Source organism: Polyodon spathula, chromosome 4, assembly GCF_017654505.1.
Source record: "Polyodon spathula isolate WHYD16114869_AA chromosome 4, ASM1765450v1, whole genome shotgun sequence".
NCBI lineage: Eukaryota > Metazoa > Chordata > Actinopteri > Acipenseriformes > Polyodontidae > Polyodon > Polyodon spathula.
In genome coordinates this window covers 19,126,948-19,154,642 of record NC_054537.1, presented here as the reverse complement: position 1 = coordinate 19,154,642, position 27,695 = coordinate 19,126,948, and the positions used below count along the sequence as shown (strand labels likewise).

The window sequence follows — 27,695 nt, the reverse complement described above, 5'->3', positions numbered from 1 at the left end:
CTAGTCAATACAGACGATTAATACTTTTTTTTTCTGAGAACCAAAATAAAGCCAGTAGATTTTCTTTACCGTTTGATGGTAAGCGTGTTTTCTTTTTCTTAACCCTCAGGCTACTCACATCTTGTTAAATAATTTCTCAAAAATTGTTCACCAATACAAAGATCCATTTTGTCATTCGGGAGAGACTGAGCGAGTCTCTCTTTGATTGGTAGTGACATTTTTATTTATTTTTACGACTGCCCTTTGACAAATAATTTGTTTACATGTTTTGTGTGATTTGAAGTATGATAGGGTTCGTTTGCAGGCACAGGTGAAATATCCAAAATATCTTAATTTGGACAAGAATTCACACTAAACCAGCCTTTATTCAATTGCAAGCAGTCTCATTCTTTTTACCCTGTTTTTCAACACTTATGACAGTGTTGAAATTCACTTTTTTATTTTTTTTATTTAGTGTTCGCCAATTTTTTTTTTACTGTTTTCTCCCCAATTTAGTAATGTCCAATATTTTTAGGCTCAGCCCACCGCTACCACCCCTGCGCCGACTCGGGAGGGGCGAAGACAAACACGCTGTCCTCCGTTGTATGTGCCGTCAGCCGCCTGCTTCTTTACACACTGCGGACTCACCATGCAGCCACTCAGAGCTACAGCGTCGGAGGACAATGCAGCCCTAGGCAGCTTACAGGCAAGCGCACAAGCGCCCAGCCAGACTACAGGACACCCTGGCCGACCTATGAAATCAGTTTTGATTGACAGCCTGTAATATCTCTTTTCTACTGTACAGCCGAGCTGCCCCGGGGCCATGCCGAGCCCTCACGGTGTGGTTAAGGAGAGCCAGGATTGTTTTTCCACTGCAGAGCCGAGCCGTGCTACTAACGTCACACGCAACGAAAGGCAGTTTTTAATTATTGTTACTCAGTTTGCCAAAAGATGTGCAAACACGTGGTGTTCAAAAATTAATAAACCAATGGTACAGCTGTATCTTTTATCGATATATTTTGTAAATATATTTAGGAGTTTCTTTATAATCCACAAATTTTACTGATTTGTATCGATTTAATAAAGTTCAATTAGCTCTGTTGAAGCGGAAAAAAATATGATTTAAAAATATGATTTGCCAAAGATATCCTGTTTTAAGGATAGTTGTTTTTTGTTGTCTGGGTGCTTAAAAAAATACGCTGCACAAGTACGAGAGCCGTAATTGTATGTATGATATAGCTGTATTTTGTTTTACTATATTTTGTGTGAGTGAGTGTGTTAAGTGTACCATACCCGTGGTTTATGCCCATTTGCTCCAAATTGTCCGAAATTCGGGCATAAACATTCTCATTTCTGATGCACGACTGCAGATCTTCTTGAACACTTCTATCTGCCCACAGAGAAACTAGAGCCTGCACTCCTTCAGAGTCCCAAGGCTGTACGTCTCTGTCACCTCACTGACTGCACGGCATGTTGCTTGTTTGTCTTTGTGGAGTGTACTGACTGACGCAATGTAATGAAGAAAATCCTTAACCCCGTCCCTGGCTAGGCTCGGCTTGGCTCACAGCCAGATTCAGATGTCTTGTGAGGCTGGAGTTTCATGGTTTGGTTCTTGCTTGGCTTGACAAATACCCAGTGGAGAACCACCTGTACCCTTACCATACTGAGCCCTCACAAGTCTGATGTGCAGGTGGAGAAGGGGTATAAGAGTTATGGAATATGAATGCATCCCATTAGTGATAATTGTATAACTCTTACAGGTTGTGCTCTTCCATTCGTTATACAAGTCTCAAAAGTCCAGTTTTGAAAGAAACGTGTGTTGCAGTAAACTTATATTTTATTATTTTTTTATTTATTTTTTACTTGGAAATTTTATTGGTCTGTTGTTAGTTTTGTGATTGTGTTTGTTGCCCCCTTGTCCTTTTCTTTCTTTTTTTTGTGGTGTATAACATTGAACGTGCCACGTGTGAAGTCGTTGTGAGCTGGTGCTGCAAGAGGGAGGCACTGACACACAGAGAGAGGTCTCACTGCAGACATAGTGTTTATGTGGAGCAGAGGGAGTCCACTGTATTGAGTGATCATATGGGGTCAATCTCTGGAGGAAAACGCTTGCTGGCATAATAATAATGAATTAAAGGGAGAGAGTGTTTATATCATTTAAATAGAACCCACCCCGAGCCAGCAGGAATCCCTACAGTAATGCAGCCTGTGGCTTCACACTTCCAACACATGCACAGTCATGCAGCTTTAATCTAAACACCTTTTAAAAAGGGATTTCCCATTGCCCAGATTAAACTGCTGGGACAGTCCTTCCCTTCATAAGACACGGCGGGCATCTCCCAAGTCTCATAGTAATAGTAATATTTATCAAATTTTCTGGCTGTTGGAGATATGGTATGCTGTCAGTGTAACAGATATAATTGCAGTTCAGATAACTAGTTGGAATTGTTCTCGGGGGTGCCAACAGGGAGATGGAATTTTTCGTTTTATTGAAGATATTCAACTTCTCCCTTTTAATCTTTTTACTCCCTTCATTAAATTTAAATTACTGTGAGAATGTGGTTCATATTTAATAGAGTCTCTGAGTACCAGGTAATGGGGTGACTTCTCTGCAGAAGTAGCGTGGAAGACATTGCAGGCACATTTCTAGCTATTTGCCCATTAGTACTGTTATTTACACATGTCCTGTTGCCATGGTGTGATAGAGTAGGGGCTTGTAACTAAGCCACTGTGGTCTAGTGGTTAGAGCTGAGGGACGGGGTGGGAGGGAGGCAGTGTGGTGTAATGGTTAGAGCTGAACTGACGAGGGAGGCAGTGTGGTCGAGTGGTTAGAGCTTAGTGAGTGGAAGGGAGGGAGGGAGGCAGGCAGTGTAGTCTAGTGTTGAAAACTTCTAAAGTAATAAGATGTCCTATAGTGCTGAATGATAACTTTTATTGAAGAACAGTAAATTTCATGATTTATCTTAAATCATGTTGTAATTCCCTTTATTGCAAATTGTTATTTGTCTCTTGGTTTTATTGCCTGATTTCTGCGCAGTACCTCTATTGAATCTCTTTTGTGCAGAACCAGGACAAGTTTAGATGTAAGGAGCTAGAGAGAGGGACAGCACTGCTCAACCTTTTTATTTATTTATTTATTTATTTTTTATAGATGTTAGTTAACTTTTAATACGACAAATAATCATGACTTTGATCAGTAACATCGCGATAACCTTTTTATTGTCCTAACGTAATGTACAGTATTGGAAATAATGATGGAAACACCTTATTAAATGTAAGAGTGCTGAGTGCACCAAGTATGCAATGGCACAGGAAGAAGAGACATTTTAGCTGCATTCTATCTTTCATCTTGTTTTATTGAAATTGACTTTCCTTCAATGTTTATGAAACTTCCACAGTAATTTTGCAGTTTTCCCTCACTATGCATTTTTTAATGGGGCTTACCTGTACTTTACCATGCTTTCACAATCCTTTGCTGTGCGTTACTATGCTTTCACTATGCTTAACTACTGCATGCTCTTACTGTGGGGAGAAATGTCACATACATTATTCCTGCAGATTAGACTTATTAATTGGTTGTTTCTAAAGAGTGTCAGTTCTTGCACCTCAATAAAAAAATATCATGGTAATACCATAGATACTAACACACACACACACACACACACACACACACACACACAGACTCACACAAATAGTAGACACTCCTATGCATACATAAACAAAACACACACAAATAGACAATTGTGTATATATGTATTTGTGTGTATGTAGATAGATAGATCTCTATGTATATGCTGTGTGTGTGTGTGTGTGTATATAGGACCAGCTGGATGGCAAAACAGTGCTAGTAGTCCCTCAAAAGTAATTGGAATCAAAAAATAACTATTGACCATGCCCAAAGAGTTGAAAAGGAAAGTTTTGAGTGAGGAAAAGAAGGGTTCAATTCTGGCTTTACTGGCAGAGGGATACAGTGAGCGTCGGGTTGCTTCCATCCTTAAAATTTCAAAGACGGCAGTTCATAAGAACAAGGTCAAGCAGCACACATTGGGGACAACAAAGCTACAGACCAGCAGAGGGCGTAAACGACTCTCCACTGACTGGGATGACCGCCAACTCATTCGGATGTCACTCAGCAACCGTAGGATGACATCAAGTGACCTACAAAAAGAATGGCAAACGGCAGCTGGGGTGAAGTGCACGGTGAGGACGGTTCGAAACGGGCTCCTAGGGGCAGGGCTGAAGTCGTGCAAAGCTAGAGAAAAGCCCTTCATCAATGAGAAGCAAAGAAGAGCCAGGCTGAGGTTTGCAAAAGACCATAAGGATTGGACCGTAGAGGACTGGAGTAAGGTCATCTTCTCTGATGAGTCCAATTTTCAGCTTTGCCCAACACCTGGTCGTCTTATGGTCGTCATGGTTAGACGGAGACCTGGAGAGGCCTACAAGCCACAGTTTCTCGCACCCACTGTGAAATGTGGTGGAGGATCGGTGATGACCTGGGGGTGCTTCAGCAAGGCTGGAATCGGGCAGATTTGTCTTTGTGAAGGACGCATGAATCAAGCCAAGTACAAGGTTGTCCTGGAAGAAAACTTGCTTCCTTCTGCTCTGACAATGTTCCCCAACTCTGAGGATTGGTTTTTCCAGCAGGACAATGCTCCATGCCACACAGCCAGGTCAATCAAGGTGTGGATGGAGGACCACCAGATCAAGAACCTGTCATGGCCAGCCCAATCTCCAGACCTGAACCCCATTGAAAACCTCTGGAATGTGATCAAGAGGAAGATGGATGGTCACAAGCCATCAAACAAAGCCGAGCTGCTTGAATTTTTGCGCCAGGAGTGGCATAAAGTCACCCAACATCAATGTGAAAGACTGGTGGAGAGCATGCCAAGGTGCATGAAAGCTGTGATTGAAAATCAGGGTTATTCCACCAAATATTGATTTCTGAACTCTTCCTAAGTTAAAACATTAGTATTGTGTTGTTTAAAAATGAATCTGAACTTATTTTCTTTGCATTATTCGAGGTCTGACAACACTGCATCTTTTTTGTTATTTTGACCAGTTGTCATTTTCTGCAAATAAATGCTCTAAATGACAATATTTTTATTTGGAATTTGGGAGAAATGTTGTCAGTAGTTTATAGAATAAAACAAAAATGTTCATTTTACCCAAACACATACCTATAAATAGTAAAACCAGAGAAACTGATAATTTTGCAGTGGTCTCTTAATTTTTTCCAGAGCTGTATATATATATATATATATATATATATAACACAGAGACTTGCACAAATGTACGATCATACACACTCACAATCACACACACGCCACCACCAACTTAACTCCCACTCAACCTCTGAAGTCAAGGTTATGGCGATAAATTCTGTTGTATTGTCACTTCTATTTGGAGGAAATTGGCTGCCTGTGTCCACGCTGAAGGAGAGATAATTTGCTGTAGTATTTCAAATGAATTTGAAGCGAAAGTTCATGCCTCCCATTACAGGAGTGCCATGTGAAAGAAAAGGAAACCACCACCACCACCTTAATACATCACATCTCAGAGACAGTGATGCTTCTCTCTGTCCCTCTCCCTCTCCCTCCCTCCTCTGGCAGGAATCATAAGGCTGCTTTTGTGGATGCTGAGCTAGAGTCTGTGCCCCTGTTATTACTGTGTATCACTGATTTCCTCCTCTCCTCTTTTCAATTCTATCAGTTTTCTCGCCAACACCCTGTCCATTAGGGGAGCAATTTAGCGATGCCCATGATGCTGTCTGTAAAGAGAGAGAGAAAAAGAATAAGAACACCCCGTGTGAGACTGGAGGGGAGAGCAAGAGGGTCTCTTAATACATTACCTGCCGTCTCGTCACTTAGGCTACATTCTTAACACTCTTTACTCTACATCGCTATTGATTTTATTACAGAAAGGATAAACACGCACAATAAAATTACCCAACCACAAATAAACCACTCAGACCTTTAAATTATGGGCTTGGATTATAATCTTAAATTATTTCTTATATATTTAAAAATGTGCATGATCTAGCTAGTAAAGTAATATGATGGCCTGTAGGGTTTGCTGATGATGTAAATTTAGTGTTCTTGATTGTTGGGGAAAAGTTCTCAACATTATCTTAAATCATGAAGACTCTCAAAGCTTTTTTTTTTTCCCTCCAGATCGGCTCTAGCCAAAAATAATCAGCATTTAATTCAGGGGCTTGTATTAAAACCTTCTGTTGTTTCCAATTGGTTTTTAAAATGTGCGTGAATGACGATTTAAAATAAATATAGTAGCACTTTGCAAGATGCCTAAGTTCACTCTGAACAAAACTGGGAAGGTGTTTAACCCAATCCCCCTTGTCACACATCTGTAGCCAATGGCAGTGTGCCTGACAAAGCTCTGATCAGAATTGCATATCTAGCAGTCATTCTTATTTTGGGATTGATATTCGTGTGACATGGTCTCTTCTTTGGAAGAGGTTCATTGTAAATGTCAATGTTTTTTGTACATGTGTTTGACAGAATAATAATTTCTTGCATTTTTACATTTTACCCATTCCATACCCTCACCACTCTCACTGTAAACAATTGTCACCTACTTGCTGTCATAAGTCTCCACTTCATTTCCAACTTTGTCCTCTGGTCATGGTTTCTGGGTTGTGCTTACAGTATTAGTTATGTTTAAGTTTGTCAACTTTAAGCTTTGAAAGACTTCACTCAAGCCCCCCCCCCCAAAAAAAAAAATTATTCTTTGTTATAGGCCAAAAAGATTAAGTTTCATCAACTTAAAACTTTACAAGCTTGCTAACTGTTCCTGAATGAGGTCATTGATGTAGATAAGAAACAGCAGAGGTTCAAGCACTAATCCCTGTGGCACCCTACGAAGTACATGGCCCCAGACAGAGATGTCCTCTTACAAGCTGTTTTTAACCAGTTATGTATCTACTTGCATGTATTTCCTTGGTAAAACAAACTTTCTTATCTGTATACGACAGATTTGAGTTTTAGGGTTTAATTTTTTAACATGTTTGCTGTTTGTACTGTAAGAGTACAACATAGGGTTTAACTTGTACTGAAGAAGCCTCTGGAGTTCCTTGAGTAGTTTTCAGTAGATATGTGTTTTCTCCCTGGCCAGGTCGTTGCTGCAGAGTCAGATACGGCACTATTCGCCAGGTTACAGACAGCGTCCCCCGCAGCGCTGGATAGGGGGGGCCCTCTACAGAGTCTCTGCAAACAAGCTCTTCAAGACCTCCTCCACATCTGGCTTCAACGCCAAGCTGAGTCCCAGGGCAGGTACGGTATTTCCGTTATTTAGCAGGGTAAATGTATACTCCCTGCTTTTTTCATGGTTATACTCTATGTTAACCATGGATTTCCTTTGTTTTCTAATATTTTACCATACCTCTGCTTACCAGTGCTTTACTATGTTTTCACTGTGTTTTTACTATTCCCCGCTGGGGATGAAATCATTTATTTCTTTTGGTAGGATTCTTTCAGTTCCTACTTGGTCTTACCCAGTAAAATCATATAGTAGGTGGATGGAAGATTGTATTACAAAATATTATAATTTAGCATCCTCTCTGAGCCTTAAGGTCATCCAGAGTGTATTGCTCTCATTATTAATATTCACACTCAATTGCTTTGTATTCTTCAGATGTAAAAAATGGCACTCTGTATCTGTATCCACAGTGCTGCCTCGAGCGAGTGCTGTTCCTAATTGTATGTGAACGTGCCCTGCAGTAATAAGACACTGCCCTGAGGGCTTCATGTCCAGGTCCCGCTAAGCTTTCTTTAATATGTTTCACTTGTTCTGTTTTATTACTTCCCCGGGTCGGGGTCAGGATAATGCGAAACCTTATTACTGCCTGCGCTCTGCAAAGCAATCTCTGATCGCTTCCTCTGCCCGTTCTCTCAGAAGATGATTGTGTTTTCTAAAGGAGGGTGGAATAAAAATAAAAAACAGAACTTGCTACAGCCTAACATCTTACATACTCCATGGGACTAATATCAAGTGGTCACGTCCTGCGCTCAGTGTGCACAAAGCAGAGCAAGAGCTGTTTGACTGCCAGCAGCCTTCATACTGTTACTGTTTTGTGCAGTGGTGTTTTGTATTATATATAGAAACCGAAGTCCTTTGAGCCCCTGAAATGGTTAAATTGTCAGGGACGATAGACTGTAGCTTTATTTATTATGATTTTGTGTGTAATGGAATGACTTCAGAAAGCTGGAACCTTTCTGATACATGTGTTATGGTTTCAAATACAGTACTTTATTAGGGGTGTTTAGAGTGTAAATGTTCAAATACTATCCAAATGTTACAAGGGTTTGATCCATTCTTTAATAAGACACACCTGTTACCGGGCTAATCAAGCATATATCAAAACCTGGAATGGTTGAAACTGCAATGCAATAGTCTTATTTCACATTTTGTTTAAACTTTATCAAACATATGCTTGTGAAACATAAATGTTGTCCTTAGTGTTTACACAGTTCTACCTTTACAGTGCACGGTTGTTTATTTAATATGTGTTCATAGTCTACTGCATGTACACATTACGTCTTGTACACATTAATGTTGCAGTCATCTGTTTAATACTTCTTTTTATGGACTGCCAACATTGTGGATTATCAACCAAATATGTCAAAGTTTCAATGATTAGGAAATTAAACAGAATCATACATCCTTGCTTTGGATCCAATACTTTTCATAAGTGTTAGCATAAAGTGTTGCTAATATCAATAGATAATATCCGGCAATTGCTTCCTAATGTTAGTCGCACTAAAGATCCCATTAATCTGGTGCTATTGTCTGTCCCCCATGGCACAAACCCTGATCACACTCAGTTTTAAAAGTAGTGTCTCCCTGTCCTCGGCGCTAACCACCCATCTAGCTGAATGCATGGTGCTGGTATCTGTGGCTGTGTATAACATGTGGTTTATAATCTTGTTGATATTGATTCTGTTCTGTTCTGTTCTACTTCCATTCTGCAGACAAGATAAAAGTTCAGGTTAAATAACATCAGCTGGAAGCATCCTTTTAACAGCAGGAAGCTTGTTAGCAGAGAATAAGGGTAGCCAAACATATACATTCCGATGGAGTCTCTGCCAAAAACAGAGGACTGGGAGGAAGGGGGGTGGGTGTGGGACGGGGTTAACCCTTTATCCTCCAGATACTGTCAGCACTTTACAAGAAGGTGCAGTTTATAACAATCATCCGTAATTATTCTCAATAGTGCTACATTTAGAAATGCTGAAAGAAACTTAATAAGCTCAATGACGTTTTGACTAGAAGTCCTTCTCAAAGTAAAAGTTATAGATAAGTGTAGCTATACAGTAGATCAGAGGAGTACACAAGACATTTGAAAACAAGCCTTCTAAATCAACATCAACAGAACATGAAAAAATGTACAAATAAGCTACAGCCATTTGGCCCTTGGTGCTCATCCAGTTCCTTGTAGCTGAATGATCTCTTTGATTGAAGGATCCCAATGATTCAGTATCAGCACCATGGCTAGGTAACCCACTCTCTGTGTGAAGAAGTGTCTCCTACTCACTGTCCAAAGTCTGTAACCCCTGTTGTCCATTGTTAGGTGCCCCTGCTAAAATTAATTGCAGTGGTTTTTACTCAGTGGCCAACTTTATCTTTAATATCACCATGCCTATTCTGCACACAGTGATATCTGCACTAAAAGTCGGTATTTTACTTGTGTGTCCCGAGCTTCTGCACCACAAATACATGTGAGCTATCTAAAGGGCTTTTTATTTCTCGTTTTTTTTTTTTTTTTTTTTTTTTTTTTTTTTTAATTATCATGTTGTTTCTCTTGGGCTGCCACTTGCAAAGCAGAGAGAAAGAGACGAGTGGCTCCTCTTGTCAGGAGTCAATCAGGCAGCTCCTTTAACCGCTGTGAATGCGACAGAGAAACACATAAACAGCGTCCCTACGGCTGTGAAGCATGCTTAATCCTCTATTATGTAGCAATAAAATAAAACAAAACTGTCAGGGGCCGGCGTAAACTTGTCAGTCGGCCAGATGTTGGGGATGAGTGAGTGCCGTCACTGGAGCCTGGTTCATGGGAGAGGGAGTGCTTTGAGGGACACCTGAATGACGCCCCCACCTTGAATTCGGATCACGGATGCTAGCACAGTGGAACAGATGTGCTAGGGGCTGTCGAATCCAAGAGCAAGTGACAGCTCTGTTGAGCCAAGCGGCACGACAACACGCTATCAAATCCCACTCAATCATCCTCTTACCCGCTCCGGCTGCCAGGGGAGAGGCTTGAACATTCTTCACAGCAACTGGAGCCTGCCACTCTTCATGTACAAAGAGGCAGTGCTCCGCTGCAGCTAGAGCTGAGAGGCAGGGTGGTCAGGTGGTTATGGAATTTGGATGTAGGTCTAGTGTTTAGAGCTGCAGCACTGAGGGAGGGAGGGAGGGAGTGTGGTCTAGTGGTTAGTGCTGAGAGACTGGGAAAGAGGCAGTGTGGTCTAGCGGTTAGAGCTGATGGATGGAGGGAGGAAGGCAGGCAGTGAGATCTAGTAGTTAGAGCCAAGTGACTTGAAGGGAAACGGTATGGTCCAGAGCTAAGGGTCTGAGAAAGAGGGAGGCAGGGAGTATGGTTAAGTCAGTAACTAATAAACATTGGTATAACAAATGCTGGCTATGAAACAGCCAATACTGCTTTAAACTGTGTTTTATCCCTCCCTTTATTTCCTCATGTGTTTACAAGAAAGTGTACTGCTGTGACTGACGGGCCAGGACAGTCCCTTCCCGGCAGCCTCGGCAGAGCCTTTACCACCAGACACATTGCCAGGTGGGTAATGTAGTTTACTGCTCTGAAAAGGTCTTGCTCTGCAATGGGAGACTTATATCCATCCCTGCACTATGGAGTTGACCTAGCTTGAAAGGTGAAAAACTACGACAAAGGGACATGCCTACAGCTACTGTGGGCTTCTCCTCAGAGAGCTCTGCTTATTGGTGGTTCTGTGGTGTAAAGTGCCGGCTTATAAACGGAGACGTCTGTACAGGCAGTGTATAGGAATCTCTTTGCAGTTTTTCTGAGTGTTTCTGGGTTCTATTGCTCCAATAGCTACTCTGTATCGGCCTGATCTGGATTTAAGATAGCTTGGATAATCTAGGCGGATAAATTAATCCTGTTTTAAATATCATTATACACAGCTGTAACAATTACTAAGTACCTTGTTTAGAAAGATGCAGGGTATTAATTCTTGTGACAGGGTAGCCGCCTGCCGTGTGGGTGCGTGTCCTCGCTGCTGAGTGACAGGCAGGAGATCGAGACGGAGGTTGAAGTTGACACGCCCCGTAGGCGCGGAGGATTTATTTACATATCAACACACTGAACAGCTCTCATGACACTACCAGCAATGGCAGCGCACGGAGCACAGTGTATGAAAACTTTGGTAGGATCTACAATATCTGAACTAATAGTTTCTGTTCAATAGTAAACTAACGCTACTGAAGGGATTGATCATGGTGGATATGTGATGGGTGGATATGCGATGGATTACTGTATACAGTTTTTGACAATATCAGTATGTGTGCAGTACACTGTACAGCAGGTGTGTATTATGCATTGGATGTGCGTTATTCAAATATACAGTTATTGTACAGATTTTATAAAATGTGTTTTCCATAATTTGGGGGGGGGGGGACAAAAAAAATACTGAACTGTGACCTGGGAATCTGCTAGTTCATTACGAGCAACTCAATAGCTGTGGATCTTTGAGGCAGTGTATTCAGTACACTGGCGTTTCGGAGCCAGGACATTTAACAGGCGCACTCAGTACTGAGATCCTGTACTCTGAGCCAACTCTACAGATGCATCCTAATAATAATAATAATAATAGTAACTAATTTATTATCAGCTTTCAAAGCACAATGAAAAACAGTTAATCATAGAAAATAAAAATAAAAAATCTATAAATACGTAATTAAATTAAATACAATAAAATAAGTAAATATAAAGATAAAATTGCAGGAAACAGTGTTCTATTTGAATGGTGGACCAGAGCCCCTGCCATTGCTTTTATCTGCATGGTGGTAGTATGGACCTGACCAGGTACTGCCCTGGTCCAGCCATCAACTATCTGCCCGTATGATGGACGACACCAGCGTGTTTCCATGTAGCTTCAGGCCACCCTGTCTTTTTTTTAGACAGGTTTTCCAGCAGTGAATAAATGATTTACTATTGTACCCAATAGCCTGGAATCAGCTATCCTATACAAATGTGCCAGACAGATAGCTGATACAAAGTTTGATCTCAACTGGGGTAAGTGCTTTTTCAGATAATTGTGTAGTGTGACATGCCTGTGTTAGGTATACTCAAGTGATGACGGAATGAATTAGATAAATGTTGTACCTCATAGCCAGGAATTAACGATCCTATTATACCCCAAGTATTTTAAGTAGGCTTGTTTTATTTTGGTTTATTGTGATGAAAGCTGTTACAATTAACTGGCCTTGCAACCTCCAAGGGTTCTCGTTGATGGGCGGAAGTTGGGGTGAAAAAGTTTCATGGAAGGAGCCTCAAAGGAAAAAGGAGCAAAGGCATCCCAGTCACACAAATCAGTTTACATACAGAGCGGAAAATCAATAACGTTAAAACAATTCTCATAGTGATCTGGTCAGTGTTTGTTTTAGTTTATTAGATACCATTTTAGCTTATGGGTTATCAAGCAACACAAGTGGTTAAATGTTCCTACAGCAGTCACTAGGTAAATGACTGAAATCTTCAACTTTCATTGCTCTTTTTGGTTGCTTTAATTGTACAGTAATTAGTGTTTGCTTTTGCAACAGATTTGTCAGTGTTGCCTTGATTTGGCTCTTCCTGCTGTTAAGCCAGGGAACTGGAAAATAAGAATCCAGGAAGCACCTTTTTAAAAAAAAAAAAAAAAAAAAAAAAAGAAAGAAAGAAGTTAAATTCTCCAACTACTGAGTGACAGTACATTCCTACATTTCTATTGGAGACTCCGCTTACGAGATTTAAAACGAGATTACAAGGAATGGAGGCTTGTTAGCGGGATTTCAAGCTGTATTACAGTTAAGATTAGGAGGATTTAAAACAGTACTGTGGTGAAATGTACAAAAATGCCTACACACAAAAACCCCAGAAGTATATTCCCATGACCATAGGGATTTTGTTGTGGAGTACAGCAAAGGAAAGAAGGCACAACTTAAGTATGCAGGTACTGTCGAGTTACTAAACATATTTTGACACAAAAAAAAAAACACGCTCAAGCATTTTGGAAAGTAACCAAAAACACTAATTTCATACAGTATATCAAAAACGAAAGCCCTGAAAAAAAAACTATTTACATAAAACTCAAAAATAGCTAAAAATAAGCACAGAAAAATACAATTAATCAAACCCAAAAAACATAATCCCTAAATATAATCCAATAAACGTTTACAAATGTTTTTGGTACTGTGCAGTTACAAGGACCCCCTGAATGTGTCTACAGTGGTTTAATCTCTCTACCTGACACCTTTCCTTTTGGTTCCTCCCTTTTACAGTCACGCAATGCAGCGCAGCGCAGCCTGTCGATTATCTGGCAAGCCAAACTGAAGAAGCAGCAGAAAAGGGAATACTGCATGTACTACAACCGCTTTGGGAAGTGTAACCGCGGGGAGAAGTGCCCCTTCATCCATGACTCAGATAAGGTGGCTGTCTGCACCAGGTACAGTGTGTAACAATGGGCTGACGCATTTCGATATTAACACAGAAAGCTTGAGGTGCACAGACCGATTATTTATATCAAGCTCTCCACAGGTGAGGGGCATTGGTGTTGATTGTGCTATTTTACCATTCTGAGTGAAACACTTGGAGAAACAGCTGCTTGGCTTGTGTGGATTGCTGTTCTCCACAATGTAAGAAGAGCATCAGGCTTCACAAATCGAAGCAGCAGTTTCTTTAGTTGTTAGCTCGATCAACACCAGTAACCCTCACTTGATTGTGAGCACCTGATTTTTGTGGAGAGCTCAATCCCAATAATCAGTTTGTGCAGTATAGAGAGTCCAGATTGTAGGTACCAGACGCAGAGCACATTTTATAGTAGCCAAATGCTTCAGACCATGCACAGGCTAGTTCCACAGTTCCATTCCCTAACACACGTCACAGAGTCGGATACTTCTATTATTTAACGCTAGTTAACCCACGTTACTCAGGATACATCCGAGGCATGTCAACACGCCCTCCTTGCAATTGAGAGACATTCCACAGAGTCCTACCTCGTGGATGGAGCTAAAGAACTACACGGGTTGCTTAAAGCTACAGTAAGCAGTTAGTAAAGGACCATTACAAGTACCCCAATCCTGCCTTTTCTTTATTCAGCTCCAGGAACTCCTGACCTGAAGTGTTTGTTACAAGACAGACCACACTCTCATCCTGGTCGCTAACTTTAGTAAAGAGTCTGTTCTAGGTGTGGCAGGGAGGTGAGGAGTGAGAGTCTAAGTTCACTTCCTAGTGGAAAGGCAACTACCAAAAATATAAATTCTGTCTTTACTGTCTGAGTGTCAAGGATTGAACGAGCATCACAGCTTCCCTTTACCTTAAACAAACTGTGCAAATAAAGCACTTTCATAGTGCACTGATTTAATATCGTTGATTTGAAATGTTTAAACCTACGTCGGGGAGTTTTGTAAAGACGTTGTGTGTAGATATCTGGAAATGACAATTGACAATCTCTCTCTTCCTTGGGTGCAGGTTTCTAAGAGGCACGTGCAAGCAAACAGACGGGTCATGTCCATTCTCACACAAAGTGTCCAAGGAAAAGGTAATTACCTTTAAAACATGAGCACATTCCTATTTACAGTCTGGCGCCCAACACTTAATATAAGATCATTCAAGAAAACACGTTAAATATAAGCATATAGTGAACATTAGCCACTAATTAATATGACAAAATACCAAAATACATCTTTTAAAAAAAAAAATAAAAAATACCTAAGCACTTTCAAATATTTGTTAATTACAAAGTATTGGCACCTTTACATTTGAAAGTCTGTAAAAATGTAATAGAACTAATTAAAAATATATATCATTGATCAAAAAAACACCATTACACAGTAATTAAGCTGCATTATAAAATCAATAGCTAGAAAAAGAGGTGGCAATTTCCAACATCTGTTGAAGAACGACGTTTTGGCAACACAGCAGGTGATGGTCACAACAAAGGGAAAAAGATTCTTGGCAAACTACAGCAACTAAATGGTTGCAGAGCAGTATCAAAGAAATATGGAATACCAAAAGCCACAATCAGAGCAATAATCAAGACCACAGAATTAATTCAACTGAACTGCTTAAAAGACGTGGACATCCAAAGAAAATTATGGGTACACAGATAGGAGAATTGTAAGAGCAGCTAAAAATAATCCAAGATTAACAGAAAGAATTTAGAAGCATCTGGCATAATAGTGCACAAAAGAACTGTACAATGGCATTCACGTAGACCTTGCTGCAAACCACTTATAAAAATAAACATATAAAATAAGAAGATTTTTTGGTTCACATAGAACCTTTCCATAGAAATGGACCAGAGTATGTTTGGAGAAAAAAAGGGAAAGTCTTTAATGAAGAAAGCCTTGTACATATAGTTAAATAGGGGTGTGTTTTAGCAGTTCAGGGACAGGAGCTTATCTTCCAACATGACAGCGACACAAAGAATACAGCTAATTCTTGAAGAAAACGAAGATTAAAGCTCTGGAGTGGTGACAAGGTATAATGTAGATCACTATTGCTAAATTTAGAACTACTAAAAGAAACTTCATAAATTCAATGCCAAGTATTTTGATCTGAAAAACAATTCTAGTGTTTGTCATTAAAATGTAGTTCTTTGAGCAGTAACTCATCAATTGAAGATACTGAGAGAGATCTCTAGCCCAAACATGACTAAACTAGCTACCGTAGGGGGCATGACTAAGGGTATAATTGGGGATGTGACGATGTAATCTTTTCCTTTGATGTGGTTATGAGAATGACTGAGAAAGGAAACGGACTGTGATAAGCGTATCGTGAGTGTTAAGTGTTTTGTTTGTTACTAACTGTCTGTGCTTGTCATTATAGAAGCCTAACCTCCGAGAGCTGCAGCTAAACCACCAGCAATTAAACCCGGACTACACTTCACCATTGTACACAAATAAACCTGTAAATCACCACTTTCACTAAGAGCACTCACTCTGGACTTGTGACCGTGTTGTGTTTGTGTGTGTCCTGTTTAGTGTATTATTATTTCAGGACTGAACCCCGTGGTTTGCCAGTGATACACATCGTTGCGTAGAGCCAGGCATTATTATTTGTCTATCGTTCCTGAGCATCACCAATGCACCTGTGCGCTACAAACCACTTTGCCACAGGCGCCTAGTGAGCTCAAAGGCGGACACTGCAGGGCTAACCTTTGTCATCCAGAGGTCGGTAACTTTCTGACATCCGTTCTGAAGTTCCTGGGTGAAAAAGGAAGCTAACGGTCGTGGAATTGGTGGACATCCACTTAACCTTTGGGTCTCCAGAGCAGTGTGGGGAATTCCTGTGCTAAGGGGAAAAGTTATTGGGCATTCCAAATTGGGAGAAAATTGGGGTTAAAACAGTAATTGGACACACTAAAATAAAATAAGAAAAAAATTGTCTGGAAGCCCGCTTAAGAGCGAGAGAGATAGCCAGGTGCCCAGTTTTTATATTTTTTATTTAAAGATTAAACATTGCAGGCGCAGTACCGTGCACTACCGCCGAGCAGCCAGCAATGGTTCAAGTCAAGGAGGTGTTACTTCATCAGCTGTGCCAAAGTTACACCAGCACAACAGGAACAGGAACACCAATGACAAAATTAGAAAACAAACGGTGACCGCTCTTTCCCGTATGCGCTGCACCACATAAAAAGGGAGATCCTGCAAACAGGAACACTACCTGAACAAAGTTAAATTTTTGGCTAAACTAAATCTATAATTCCTGTATTTGTTTTTATTTTCTTTCTTTACCTTGGTCCTCTGTCCATGGCAAAGGATCCTCAGCCACGTGGTGTCTACAGCCTGCTGATCCTGGCTGGAGAGCGAAGGAGCTGGCAGGAGTGTGGTTTTGAATAATTTCAGTAAACAAGTTAGCAGAGGCAGGTTAGCAAGAGACTAAAGGCTGGAGGGACAGTAGGCTGCTTTTTGAGTAGCCATTTCCCTCTTGAGGAAATCAGAGTGAATCAGCACTTTTCCAACTCTTTGCACTAATAGACCTTTTTATACAGAACCCCCCGTCCCGTCCCGATAAGCTTCGTTAATTTCCCCTGCTCTGCGTACTTTCCTGTGTTGAACAATCCCTAATGTGGTTGCATCGCTTGGCTGCCTTATATTAATGTTATTGCCAGTGGCCAGCGATCAGCAGAAGACAGAGAAAGGCTCATTTAAAAAGGAATAGGCAGACTTGTTTTCTCTTGTTCTTTTCCACAAGCTCTTTGTTGCTCATTCTGTCTCCCTGTTGCCCTGCTACTGCCCCCCTTTGGGGAAAGACAGCACTGGAGCAGCTGATTATCAGTGTGTGATGCTCAACTGCAGAAGGGTTACTGCTCCACAGAAATAAGGCGCTGTCAATCAGATGAGGGTCACTGATGTTGATTGGGCTAATTTGCCATTGAAAGGGAAACAAGTGAAGAAACAGCTGATGATTTGTGATGATTGCTGCTTTTCTTAGACTGTGTAGAGAATAGCAATCCACAATCCCAATCAACAGCAGTGACCCTCACCTGTGGAGAGCTTGATTCGAATAATCAAATAATCGGTTTGTGCAGCAATATTGCTGGAGCGATGAGGAGACTACTTGAACGTAATAGCACTCTCTGATGGTAGAAAGCTTTGAAATAGTGATATACAATGCTACCCTGTTATAATGCGGTGATTGGGGTCCATAATTCGGAGAGCGTGTTATTTCTTTTACGCCTTATAACAAATATTGGCATTGTTCCCAAAATGATTTACAATGCCCACAAGTCAAATTAATATTGTAGCGCACAGTGGAAAATGAAGAAAGGAGACACAAGCAATTTGCAGGTACTCGAAGCCAAGGTTTACTGGGATGATTATTCCCAGACCCTGTTAGCCTGGGCCACACCAAAAATGACTAACAGTCTTGCACTCTCACAGCTTCACATTCACACAGCAGCTTGTGTCTTTGCTTTAGTGCAGTGCTTTTTTTTCCTAGAGCAGCTCTGTTTGGAGTCAGGCTTATCAAGAAAATGTCTGTTTTTCATTGTCTTTTAGCCACCCACGCAATGTAGATTCTGCAACATTTATATCTTTTGATGTGACTGCTGCTTGAGTTTCACCTTTTCTTACTGTGTTCACCGCATCGAGTTTCTGAATATTTGCTCCATGTAAAAGGTGCAGATTGGATCTGTCAACACGCATATAAGTAGTGTGTTACTGTAGCATTGAAAACAGCCTAGTAATGCCCCGGGTCTACCTTATAACCAGTCTGTTTGTTGTTGTTTTTTTCCAGATGCCTGTGTGTTTGTACTTCTTGAAAGGGATCTGCAACAACAATACCTGCCCCTGCAGTCACGTCTGTCTCCTGGAAAGCAGAGGTGTGCCAGGACTTTCTGAAGGGATACTGTCAGCTGGGGGAGAAGGTATGCTCAGTACAGAGAGAATACACAGTGGTTCAAAGTGGATGGTGCAAAACATTCAATAAGTGAGGGAAGACATGAACATTGAGGGATGAAGCCCCAAGTTGTCTCCTCACGAATTGATCATTTGAGTTTCCAGTGAAGAACTATTGTTGTCTATTTATACTATTTATATTTATATTTGTATTTATACTATTGTTGTCTATTTATACCATGCGTAATTAACCATTTACTCTTTTAAGGTAGATAACACAGTGTAACAAACTTTTTTTTTTTTTTTTTGTTCCTGGGTAGTAAGTGTTATTTCCTAATTGCTTATGCCTCAAAATTATAGAAATGGCTATTATTCCCCACAAACTTTGCTTTTGTGACCAGGACAGTGATATTTCAAAATATCACTATTTCCAATGGGAAAACGGGCAAATGTGTGTCTTTTTGTTCACATAGTTAGAAAAAAACAACATATGAATCCAAATTAACATGTATTTATACTAAAGTATTTACAGTATAATCGTAAATCTCGAAAAACTACTCACTTCTAAATCTTTTGTAGTCATTTTTGTATTACTTTAGTATAAATACTTGTTAATTTGGATTCATATGTTGTTTTTTTCTGACTTTATGTGAACGAAAAGATACACATTTGCCCGTTTTCCCGGCTTTTCATCATTAAGCAGTGGTTTCAGAACAGGTTTCATTAATTAGTAATAACGGCTGATCTCCATAACAAGCAATAGGAGAGCAGTGTCCAATTGTATAATTTTGTGGAAAACAAAAAGGTACGAAATAAAGGTTAGCCTTGTACATTAATAATAACGCAGTATATAATTCTAGGGCTGTATTATTGTTTTTTAAGACAGTGAAACCTGAATTTACCGGTCATTAAAGGGACTGCTCATTCATGGGTGATTGAAGCAGTTGGCTGTTTGTTCGTCAGAGTCTTAAGTGTTTGTTGCGCACAAATTCCTTTCATTAATCTTCCCTGTTGTGCACATCCATTCGTTTTATAAGTCTCATGGGTTTAATAGTGTTGCACTTCCTTGGTTATTTCACCTATATGATAAAATTGTCCCCATCCTTTCAACAGCTTCATTCCTGTCATTAACCAATTACCTGCTTCGCCTATTGACTGACATGCTTTCAGCCAGTAACATGACCCAGAAGACACTGCCCTATAAATGCAAGTGAAACAGCCTTCCTCCGAATAAGGCATGGGAACTGAGAGCTTTCTTTAATCTAATAAGAACATAAGAACATAAGAAAGTTTACAAACGAGAGGAGGCCATTCGGCCCATCTTGCTCGTTTGGTTGTTAGTAGCTTATTGATCCCAAAATCTCATCAAGCAGCTTCTTGAAGGATCCCAGGGTGTCAGCTTCAACAACATTACTGGGGAGTTGATTCCAGACCCTCACAATTCTCTGTGTAAAAAAGTGTCTCCTATTTTCTGTTCTGAATGCCCCTTTTTCTAAACTCCATTTGTGACCCCTGGTCCTTGTTTCTTTTTTCAGGCTGAAAAAGTCCCTTGGGTCGACACTGTCAATACCTTTTAGAATTTTGAATGCTTGAATCAGGTCGCCACGTAGTCTTCTTTGTTCAAGACTGAACAGATTCAATTCTTTTAGCCTGTCTGCATATGACATGCCTTTTAAGCCCGGAATAATTCTGGTCGCTCTTCTTTGCACTCTTTCTATAGCAGCAATATCTTTTTTATAGCGAGGTGACCAGAACTGCACACAATATTCAAGATGAGGTCTTACTAGTGCATTGTACAGTTTTAACATTACTTCCCTTGATTTAAATTCAACACTTTTCACAATGTATCAGAGCATCTTGTTAGCCTTTTTTATAGCTTCCCCACATTGCCTAGATGAAGACATTTCTGAGTCAACAAAAACTCCTAGGACTTTTTCATAGATTCCTTCTCCAATTTCAATATCTCCCATATGATATTTATAATGTACATTTTTATTTCCTGCGTGCAGTACCTTACACTTTTCTCTATTAAATGTCATTTGCCATGTGTCTGCCCAGTTCTGAATCTTGTCTAGATCATTTTGAATGACCTTTGCTGCTGCAACAGTGTTTGCCACTCCTCCTACTTTTGTGTCATCTGCAAATTTAACAAGTTTGCTTACTATACCAGAATCTAAATCATTAATGTAGATTAGGAATAGCAGAGGACCTAATACTGATCCCTGTGGTACACCGCTGGTTACCACACTCCATTCTGAGGTTTTTCCTCTAATCAGTACTTTCTGTTTTCTACATGTTAACCACTCCCTAATCCATGTACATGTGTTTCCTTGAATCCCAACTGCGTTCAGTTTGAGAATTAATCTTTTGTGCGGGACTTTGTCAAAAGCTTTCTGGAAATCTAAATAAACCATGTCATATGCTTTGCAATTATCCATTATCGATGTTGCATCCTCAAAAAAATCAAGCAAGTTAGTTAGGCACGATCTCCCTTTCCTAAAACCATGTTGACTGTCTCCCAGGACCCTGTTACCATATAGGTAATTTTCCATTTTGGATCTTATTATAGTTTCCATAAGTTTGCATATAATAGAAGTCAGGCTTACTGGTCTGTAGTTACCTGGTTCAGTTTTGTTTCCCTTTTTGTGGATCGGTATTACGTTTGCAATTTTCCAGTCTGTCGGTACCACCCCTGTGTCAAGAGACTGCTGCATGATCTTGGTTAGCGGTTTGTAAATTACTTCTTTCATTTCTTTGAGTACTACTGGGAGGATCTCATCCGGCCCAGGGGATTTGTTTATTTTAAGAGCTCCTAGTCCCTTTAACACTTCTGCCTCAGTTATGCTAAAGTTATTTAAAACTGGATAGGAACTGGATGACATGTGGGGCATGTTGTCAGTATCTTCCTTTGTAAAAACTTGTGAAAAGTAATCATTTAACATATTTGCTATTTTTTTTTCTTCCTCTACGATTTTGCCATTTGTATCTCTTAAACATTTAATCTCCTCTTTGAATGTTCTCTTGCTGTTGTAATATTGGAAAAACATTTTGGAATTGGTTTTAGCTCCCTTAGCAATGTTCATTTCTATTTCTCTCTTGGCCTTTCTAACTTCCTTTTTGACTTGCGTTTGCAGTTCCGTGTACTCTTTCTGCGTACTTTCTTTTCGGTCCTTTTTTAATGCTCTGTAAAGTGCCTTTTTTCGCTGAATATTTTTTTTAATTGATCTATTAAACCATTTTGGCAATTTAGTTTTACATTTAGATTTGTCTACTTTAGGGATGTAATTGTTTTGCGCCTCTAGTACTACATTTTTGAAGAACAACCATCCTTCTTCTGTGGGTGTTTTCTCTATTTTACTCCAATCTACTTCTGTTAGTCTCTGTTTCATACCTTCATAGTTTGCTTTTCTAAAATTGTAAACCTTAACTTTAGTCTTTACTTTTGGGGATTTAAAAAACACTTCAAATGAGACCATGTTATGGTCTGAGTTTGCCAGTGGTTCTCTGACCTCTGTTTTAGTTATTCTATCTTCGTTATTTGAAAAGACTAAATCAAGGCATGCCTCCCCTCTAGTGGGTGCCTTCACAAATTGTGTTAGGAAGCAGTCATTTGTCATTTCCACCATTTCTATTTCATCCTTCGTGCTACCCACCGGGTTTTCCCATTTTATTTGGGGGAAGTTGAAATCCCCCATTAGTATGGCTTCTCCTTTGCTACACACATTTCTAATGTCATTGTATAACAGATTATTGTGCTCACCGTCTGAATCTGGCGGTCTATAGCATGCTCCTATTATTATGCCTTTTGAATTTTTGTCTGTTATTCTGACCCATATTGATTCGGTTTTATTTTCTTTGTCCAGGTTTAACACCTGGGCTTCAAGACTGTTTCTTATGTATAGCGCTACCCCTCCTCCTCTTCTGTCCTGCCTGTCTTTCCTATACAGTGTATACCCACAAATATTATATTCGTCCCCATCACTCTCAGATAACCACGTTTCTGTAACACCTATCACATCATAGTTACCTGTTAGTGCAGTAGCTTCAAGTTCTAGAATTTTGTTTCTGATACTTCTAGCATTTAGATAAATACATTTAATGGTTGTCTTACCTGAGTTGTTGTTCTTGTTTTGATGCGGTCTCCCTTCTGTTTTTTTGTTGATTTCTCCCCCCTTCCTTTCTAGTTTAAATGCTTCCGAACCTGCTCGAGGATCTTTTCTCCGAGTAGACTGGTTCCCTTGTTATTTAAATGCAGTCCATCCCGTCTATACAGATAGTCCTCGTTGTAGAATGTGGTCCAATGATCAAGATAGGTGAAGCCTTCCCGTGTGCACCACATCTTCAGCCATGCGTTTTGATTAATTATTTCCAGCTGTCCATATGGTCCTTTGCAAGGTGCGGGTAGTATACCAGAAAATACCACAGTTTTGGTTTTCTCTTTTAATTTCCTTCCTAGCTCTCTGAATTTATTTTGCAGGGATTTTGGTCTGTCTCTTCCAATGTTGTTTGTACCGATGTGGACGACTACTACCGGGTCGTCTCCTGTTCGTTCTAGGAGCCTGTCCACGTTTTCAGTGATGTGCTTGACCGAGGCTCCCGGAAGGCAGCACACTGTTGTAGTAAGGGGGTCCAAACTGCGAACTGAACTTGCTGTGTTTCTCAATATGGAGTCCCCAACAATCATGACCTCCCTTCTTTTTGCTGTCTGGTCACCACTGTCAATAGGGTCCTGGATGTTGTTCCTTTCATTCTCTTGTTGTTGGTTCTGCTCATCACAATTCTGAAGTGACTCAAATCTGTTGGTTGTTTTGATTTCTGGTGGTTGTGTTTGACGAAGTTTCTTTTTTTCCCTGCTTCTGCCTACCTGAACCCAGCTGTTCTGACCTTCTATCTCCCTGGTGGCTTTCAGTCTGTTAGGCGTGATGCAGACTTCCATGAATTGTGGGTGTGCCAGTTCCTCAAGATCCTGTTGCTGTCTCACTTCCTCCAGCTCCATTTCTAGCATACTTACTAGTTTATGCAAATCCTGGATCGTGCGGCACTTTACGCACACTTGGTTTAGCTCCGCTGGGTTTTCTCGGATTTCCCACATCAAGCAGGTGTCACAGATTACAGGCTTGAAGACCATGTTGAGGTTTTTTTGTAATACCATTTGCAGTGTTTTAACATGAAAATACGTTTTTGTTTGTTTTTTCTTCAAAACTGCTCATTTGAGACCTTGTATGTAGCTAATGGAAGTGCAAACCAGGTAAAATGTATGGGATTGTGTTAGCTACAACCACTTTTTAATGTAGGTTTTAATATATTTTAGTGGATCATGGAAGTGCTCAGAACTCAAGCATGCACTGGGATTGATTCTCATAGAGATTGATACAAGCCATTTCAATGGGTTTCAGAGGGCTTGTGCCTTTCTCTCTCATTGACAGGGAAACCAATCGAGACTCCCTGGCAAGCCAGGTGCAATGCCACCTCTCAGTAACACTGCACATGAACAAGCTGCACTTCTGAACAATTTCTTCTTCTTGAACAAGAAATGTAACTTTTCAGAAGACAGATATTTGTATCTGCCCACCCCACCCCCGCCTCCCTTCAGCTAACAGTTCCTGCATTGCTGTCCCATGTCCATTTAGATTTAAATATTCCAGTTCAAATGAGAATGTAACAGAAGAGATATTAATATTTATTCTATTAGTAAAAGTGCTTGGTCTGTAATTTTTGGTGTGTCACAAAAGCACTCTACTAGATATGATGGATAGCAGCTTATAATTATGTATTGGGGAAAACGCTGACCCAGGCATGCTGTAAAAAGGAGGAGAGACTCCAGGCACGGCACGCAGGGGTTAACGCTCTTCTCTAAATAATAGAACAATCTGCTGAGGCTTGCTTTTCATATTGAGGAGAATGAACTCTAATAGGCCCTGGAGAGCTGGGTGATCTTCCTTAAAGTGAAAACTTTGTCTTGTATAAAGATGTTCCTTTTTTCCTTTATGAAATTATTTCTTTCTCTCTCTCACTGATTCAGACACTTTCTCCCTCAAATAACTTTTTACAGGCTGTGTGGGAAAACTTACAGACCAAGTTGTGCAGACCTGTTAAAGGTGATTACCAGTAACATAGAAATGTCCGGTGACAACAGCAAACAGCCAGATTAAATATACAGTGCTCCCCCTCTTATAGCGCTGTAGTTGGGAGCCATAGTTTAGCGAATGCAAGTTTCAATTTAATAGTTACTAGAGCAAGTTATGTCGTTTTTTGTATTTCATTAGCTTAGTTATATGATAGAGAGGGAGCTGCCACACAGGTTTTTACATCCAGCCTATTTACTGTAGAGAATCACTTCTCTAAACCAGGTTACAATGGGCTGGCCTCATCATTATGATACAGTGAAAATGGAGTTCAATATTATTTTTTGTATTGATATTGTCATGTTCTGGAGATATATGTTGGAACCGGTCTGTCTATCTGTCCATCAGTACAGTATGTCACAATTTTAAAAGTGTGTACAGGTCTGTGTAGAGTATGTCATGGTGATCTAGTTTCTGCGTGATTGCCCTATTTTTACATACATTTGCTTGTATGTTACTGATGACAAGGTTTACCTTATAATACTGTGTCCTCTTCTGGTCACCATAGTACCAAAAGGACATTGTGGCCCTTGGGAAAGTTTGGGGATCAGTCGGCTCCTAGAAACCAGATGAGTGCTCATACATTTTTTTAAATGTTCTGATGTAAATGTAAACAGTAACACATTAAAGCAAATGACATTTACACTTTAACAAGTTGCCAATTAATTATTTTCTGTATTTCAACCAGATCCTGTCTCGACTATAAAGAATGTCAGATTATTTGTAAAGTCCTGAGCTGTAATCCTGAGAGGCTGAAACAATTAAGATCATAATGATGGTAAACATGGCAACATTAGGTCAGCAGAATGTAGGATATTGCATAAGTTGAGGTATTTTTATTTAAAACAAAGATCTAATGAGAGTGCACTGTCCTGGACTTCCCTGGCTGCTAGTACATTTGATGTATCATTTTATTATTTTTAAAAGTGGGCAAGTCTGTGGTGGTGACCCAAGGCAGGCAGAATAAATCATCTTTTTAATTGTTCAGACAATGTTTCTTTTTGCAAAGCAAGTGGATTCTAGCAGTCCTCCAGGGACATTCTCTCTGTTGCGGCTCAATTTTGAAAAATCTGTTTCTTGTGTTAGCATTTTAATTCACAAAGCATTAAGCGCTACAATTGGCATTTCTGGTCTTAGAGAAAAAAAGGGAAAAAAGCAGCCTTTTATCAGGCCTTAACAAAATAATTTACATTTTCATACCCAACTTTCTGTTTTTGGTGTTCAGCATTCACACAGGAGAACACAGTATCCAGTAAAAAGCAAATGAGTACTGCTGTATTCTGAGTGGTGTGTGAGAAGCACAATTCAGTCCGGCTTTAGTCTGTAAACACAGTCGCTCTGATGATACTTGACTCATTGCTTTCAATCCCCAGGAATTTGAATATAACCAGGGGCTGGTTTTTCAAAACTTTTGATCTGGGTAACAGTGATCCGGGTTTTGTAATCGAGATTACTTTTATCTGGATCATTTTGATCAAGTTTTTCAGAAAATGTCACTGCTGGATTACATTTATCCAGATAACAAATAATCACAATTACGAAATCCAGTTTATTGAAGTGGGCTTGTTCTTAATAATATGTAGTGTTTGTTTTTTTTTTTTTTTAAGTGCCCATTATTTATGATATAGCCTAATTTAACAAAAGAAATAAGGTTGTGGTAATAATGAGTAATACACAACTTTATGATGTTCTATATAATTTTGTTAACAAAAATTTGAGCTATAATTGTTTTCTCTAAATCTGCCTTTAACTTGCTTTGAGCTTGTCTAGAGAATCCTAATTGTTTGGCACTGATCTGACTGCTCCACTGACTCTGTTTTTTATAAATGTAGAGTTGAGTTGAAAGGTCAGCTTGTCACATGATTTGAATGGGATGAAGAACAATGTCATTCCTAGCCACTCAGAATGATTACAGGCACCACAAAATAATATGCAAAAAAAGAAACTACATTGGAAGCAACTTAGTCTTCAGGCGTTGATAGAGCACTAGCAAGTTTCCCGTCGATAGCTTCGGTACTGTAGGTGTACCCAGAGAAGTAGTAAAGGACCAGGCTGGCTTTGGCTTGAGTCCCATCCACAGGTAGACCTCTAGAGATGGTGTTACCTAAAGTAGCGTTTCCCAGTCGTGGTCCCGGGGGACCCGTGTGTCGGATTGTTTTCATTCCGACAGAGTTCTCAATTTCTTAATTGAACCCTTAATTGAACAATTCATTAGCTTAATTAGACTTTTTTAAATTGTTTTCAGATTTTAAACTGTTGGAGATTTAGTTAACTGTACAATTTTATAAGTAACTTGAAATGGGCAGTTTTTTAGATGCTGAGAACAATTAAAAAAAGGTCTAATTAAGCACATTATTAGTTCAATTAAGGGTTTGATTGATTTCAGTTGGAATGAAAACCAGCAGACACAGAGGGGGCCCCCAGGACCATGATTGGGAAACCCTGACCTAAAGAATTACCCAACTGATGATATCTGTTATTCTACAAACAAGCTAGCCTTTTAATACCTTTTAGCCTCCCTTTTCTTTGATGTTAAAGTATACATTGGTATCCAGTTTATGGCCTCTTTCATGGTGCAAAAAAAGGTTAGTCTACTATTTTAAATATATTCTTTGGTGAAAGTGAATAAATTACCGTAACGCGCCCTCAAGTTTTTTTTGGAGAATTTAATGCAGCATGGTGTGTAGTATTGGATCTTAAAGGATCCTAATGATTCAGCATTAACAGCGTATTTCGTTAACCCATTCCGTACCCTCACCACTCTGTGTGTGAAGAAGTGTCTCCTTTATGATGTCCTTGTAATACTCGGATAAGAGTATCCTATATGGTACACTGTAGTGTTTTGGATATGATAGTATATAAGACGTGCACATTACTCAAGGCAGCTCAGTTGTGTGTTGCACAGGGTGCATGCCAGACACGTAGTGCGTTGTCTATGCTAAAATGACAATCGTGTTTGAAATACTATAGGGGTATTTACTCTATTGGAATATTAATAATATTTGT

General features: G+C 39.9%; 1 protein-coding gene across 3 annotated transcripts in view; it reads left to right on the top strand.

Annotated features, from left to right (window-relative positions):
• LOC121314270 (zinc finger CCCH domain-containing protein 3-like) overlaps window positions 1-18,550 on the top strand; it is a 71,657-nt gene extending 53,107 nt beyond the window's left edge. For 2 of the 3 annotated variants that reach the window (XM_041247332.1, XM_041247334.1), the window contains 5 exons: window positions 7,108-7,265; window positions 10,699-10,783; window positions 13,504-13,667; window positions 14,693-14,762; window positions 18,464-18,550. In XM_041247332.1, the coding sequence (XP_041103266.1) occupies window positions 7,108-7,265; window positions 10,699-10,783; window positions 13,504-13,555 (295 nt within the window). In that variant the 3' untranslated portion in view covers window positions 13,556-13,667; window positions 14,693-14,762; window positions 18,464-18,550. Of the gene's footprint in view, window positions 1-7,107; window positions 7,266-10,698; window positions 10,784-13,503; window positions 13,668-14,692; window positions 14,763-16,051; window positions 16,149-18,463 lie in introns of those variants that run through there. The other variant, XM_041247333.1, reaches the window with a different exon arrangement.
• Window positions 18,551-27,695: the final 9,145 nt, after the last annotated feature.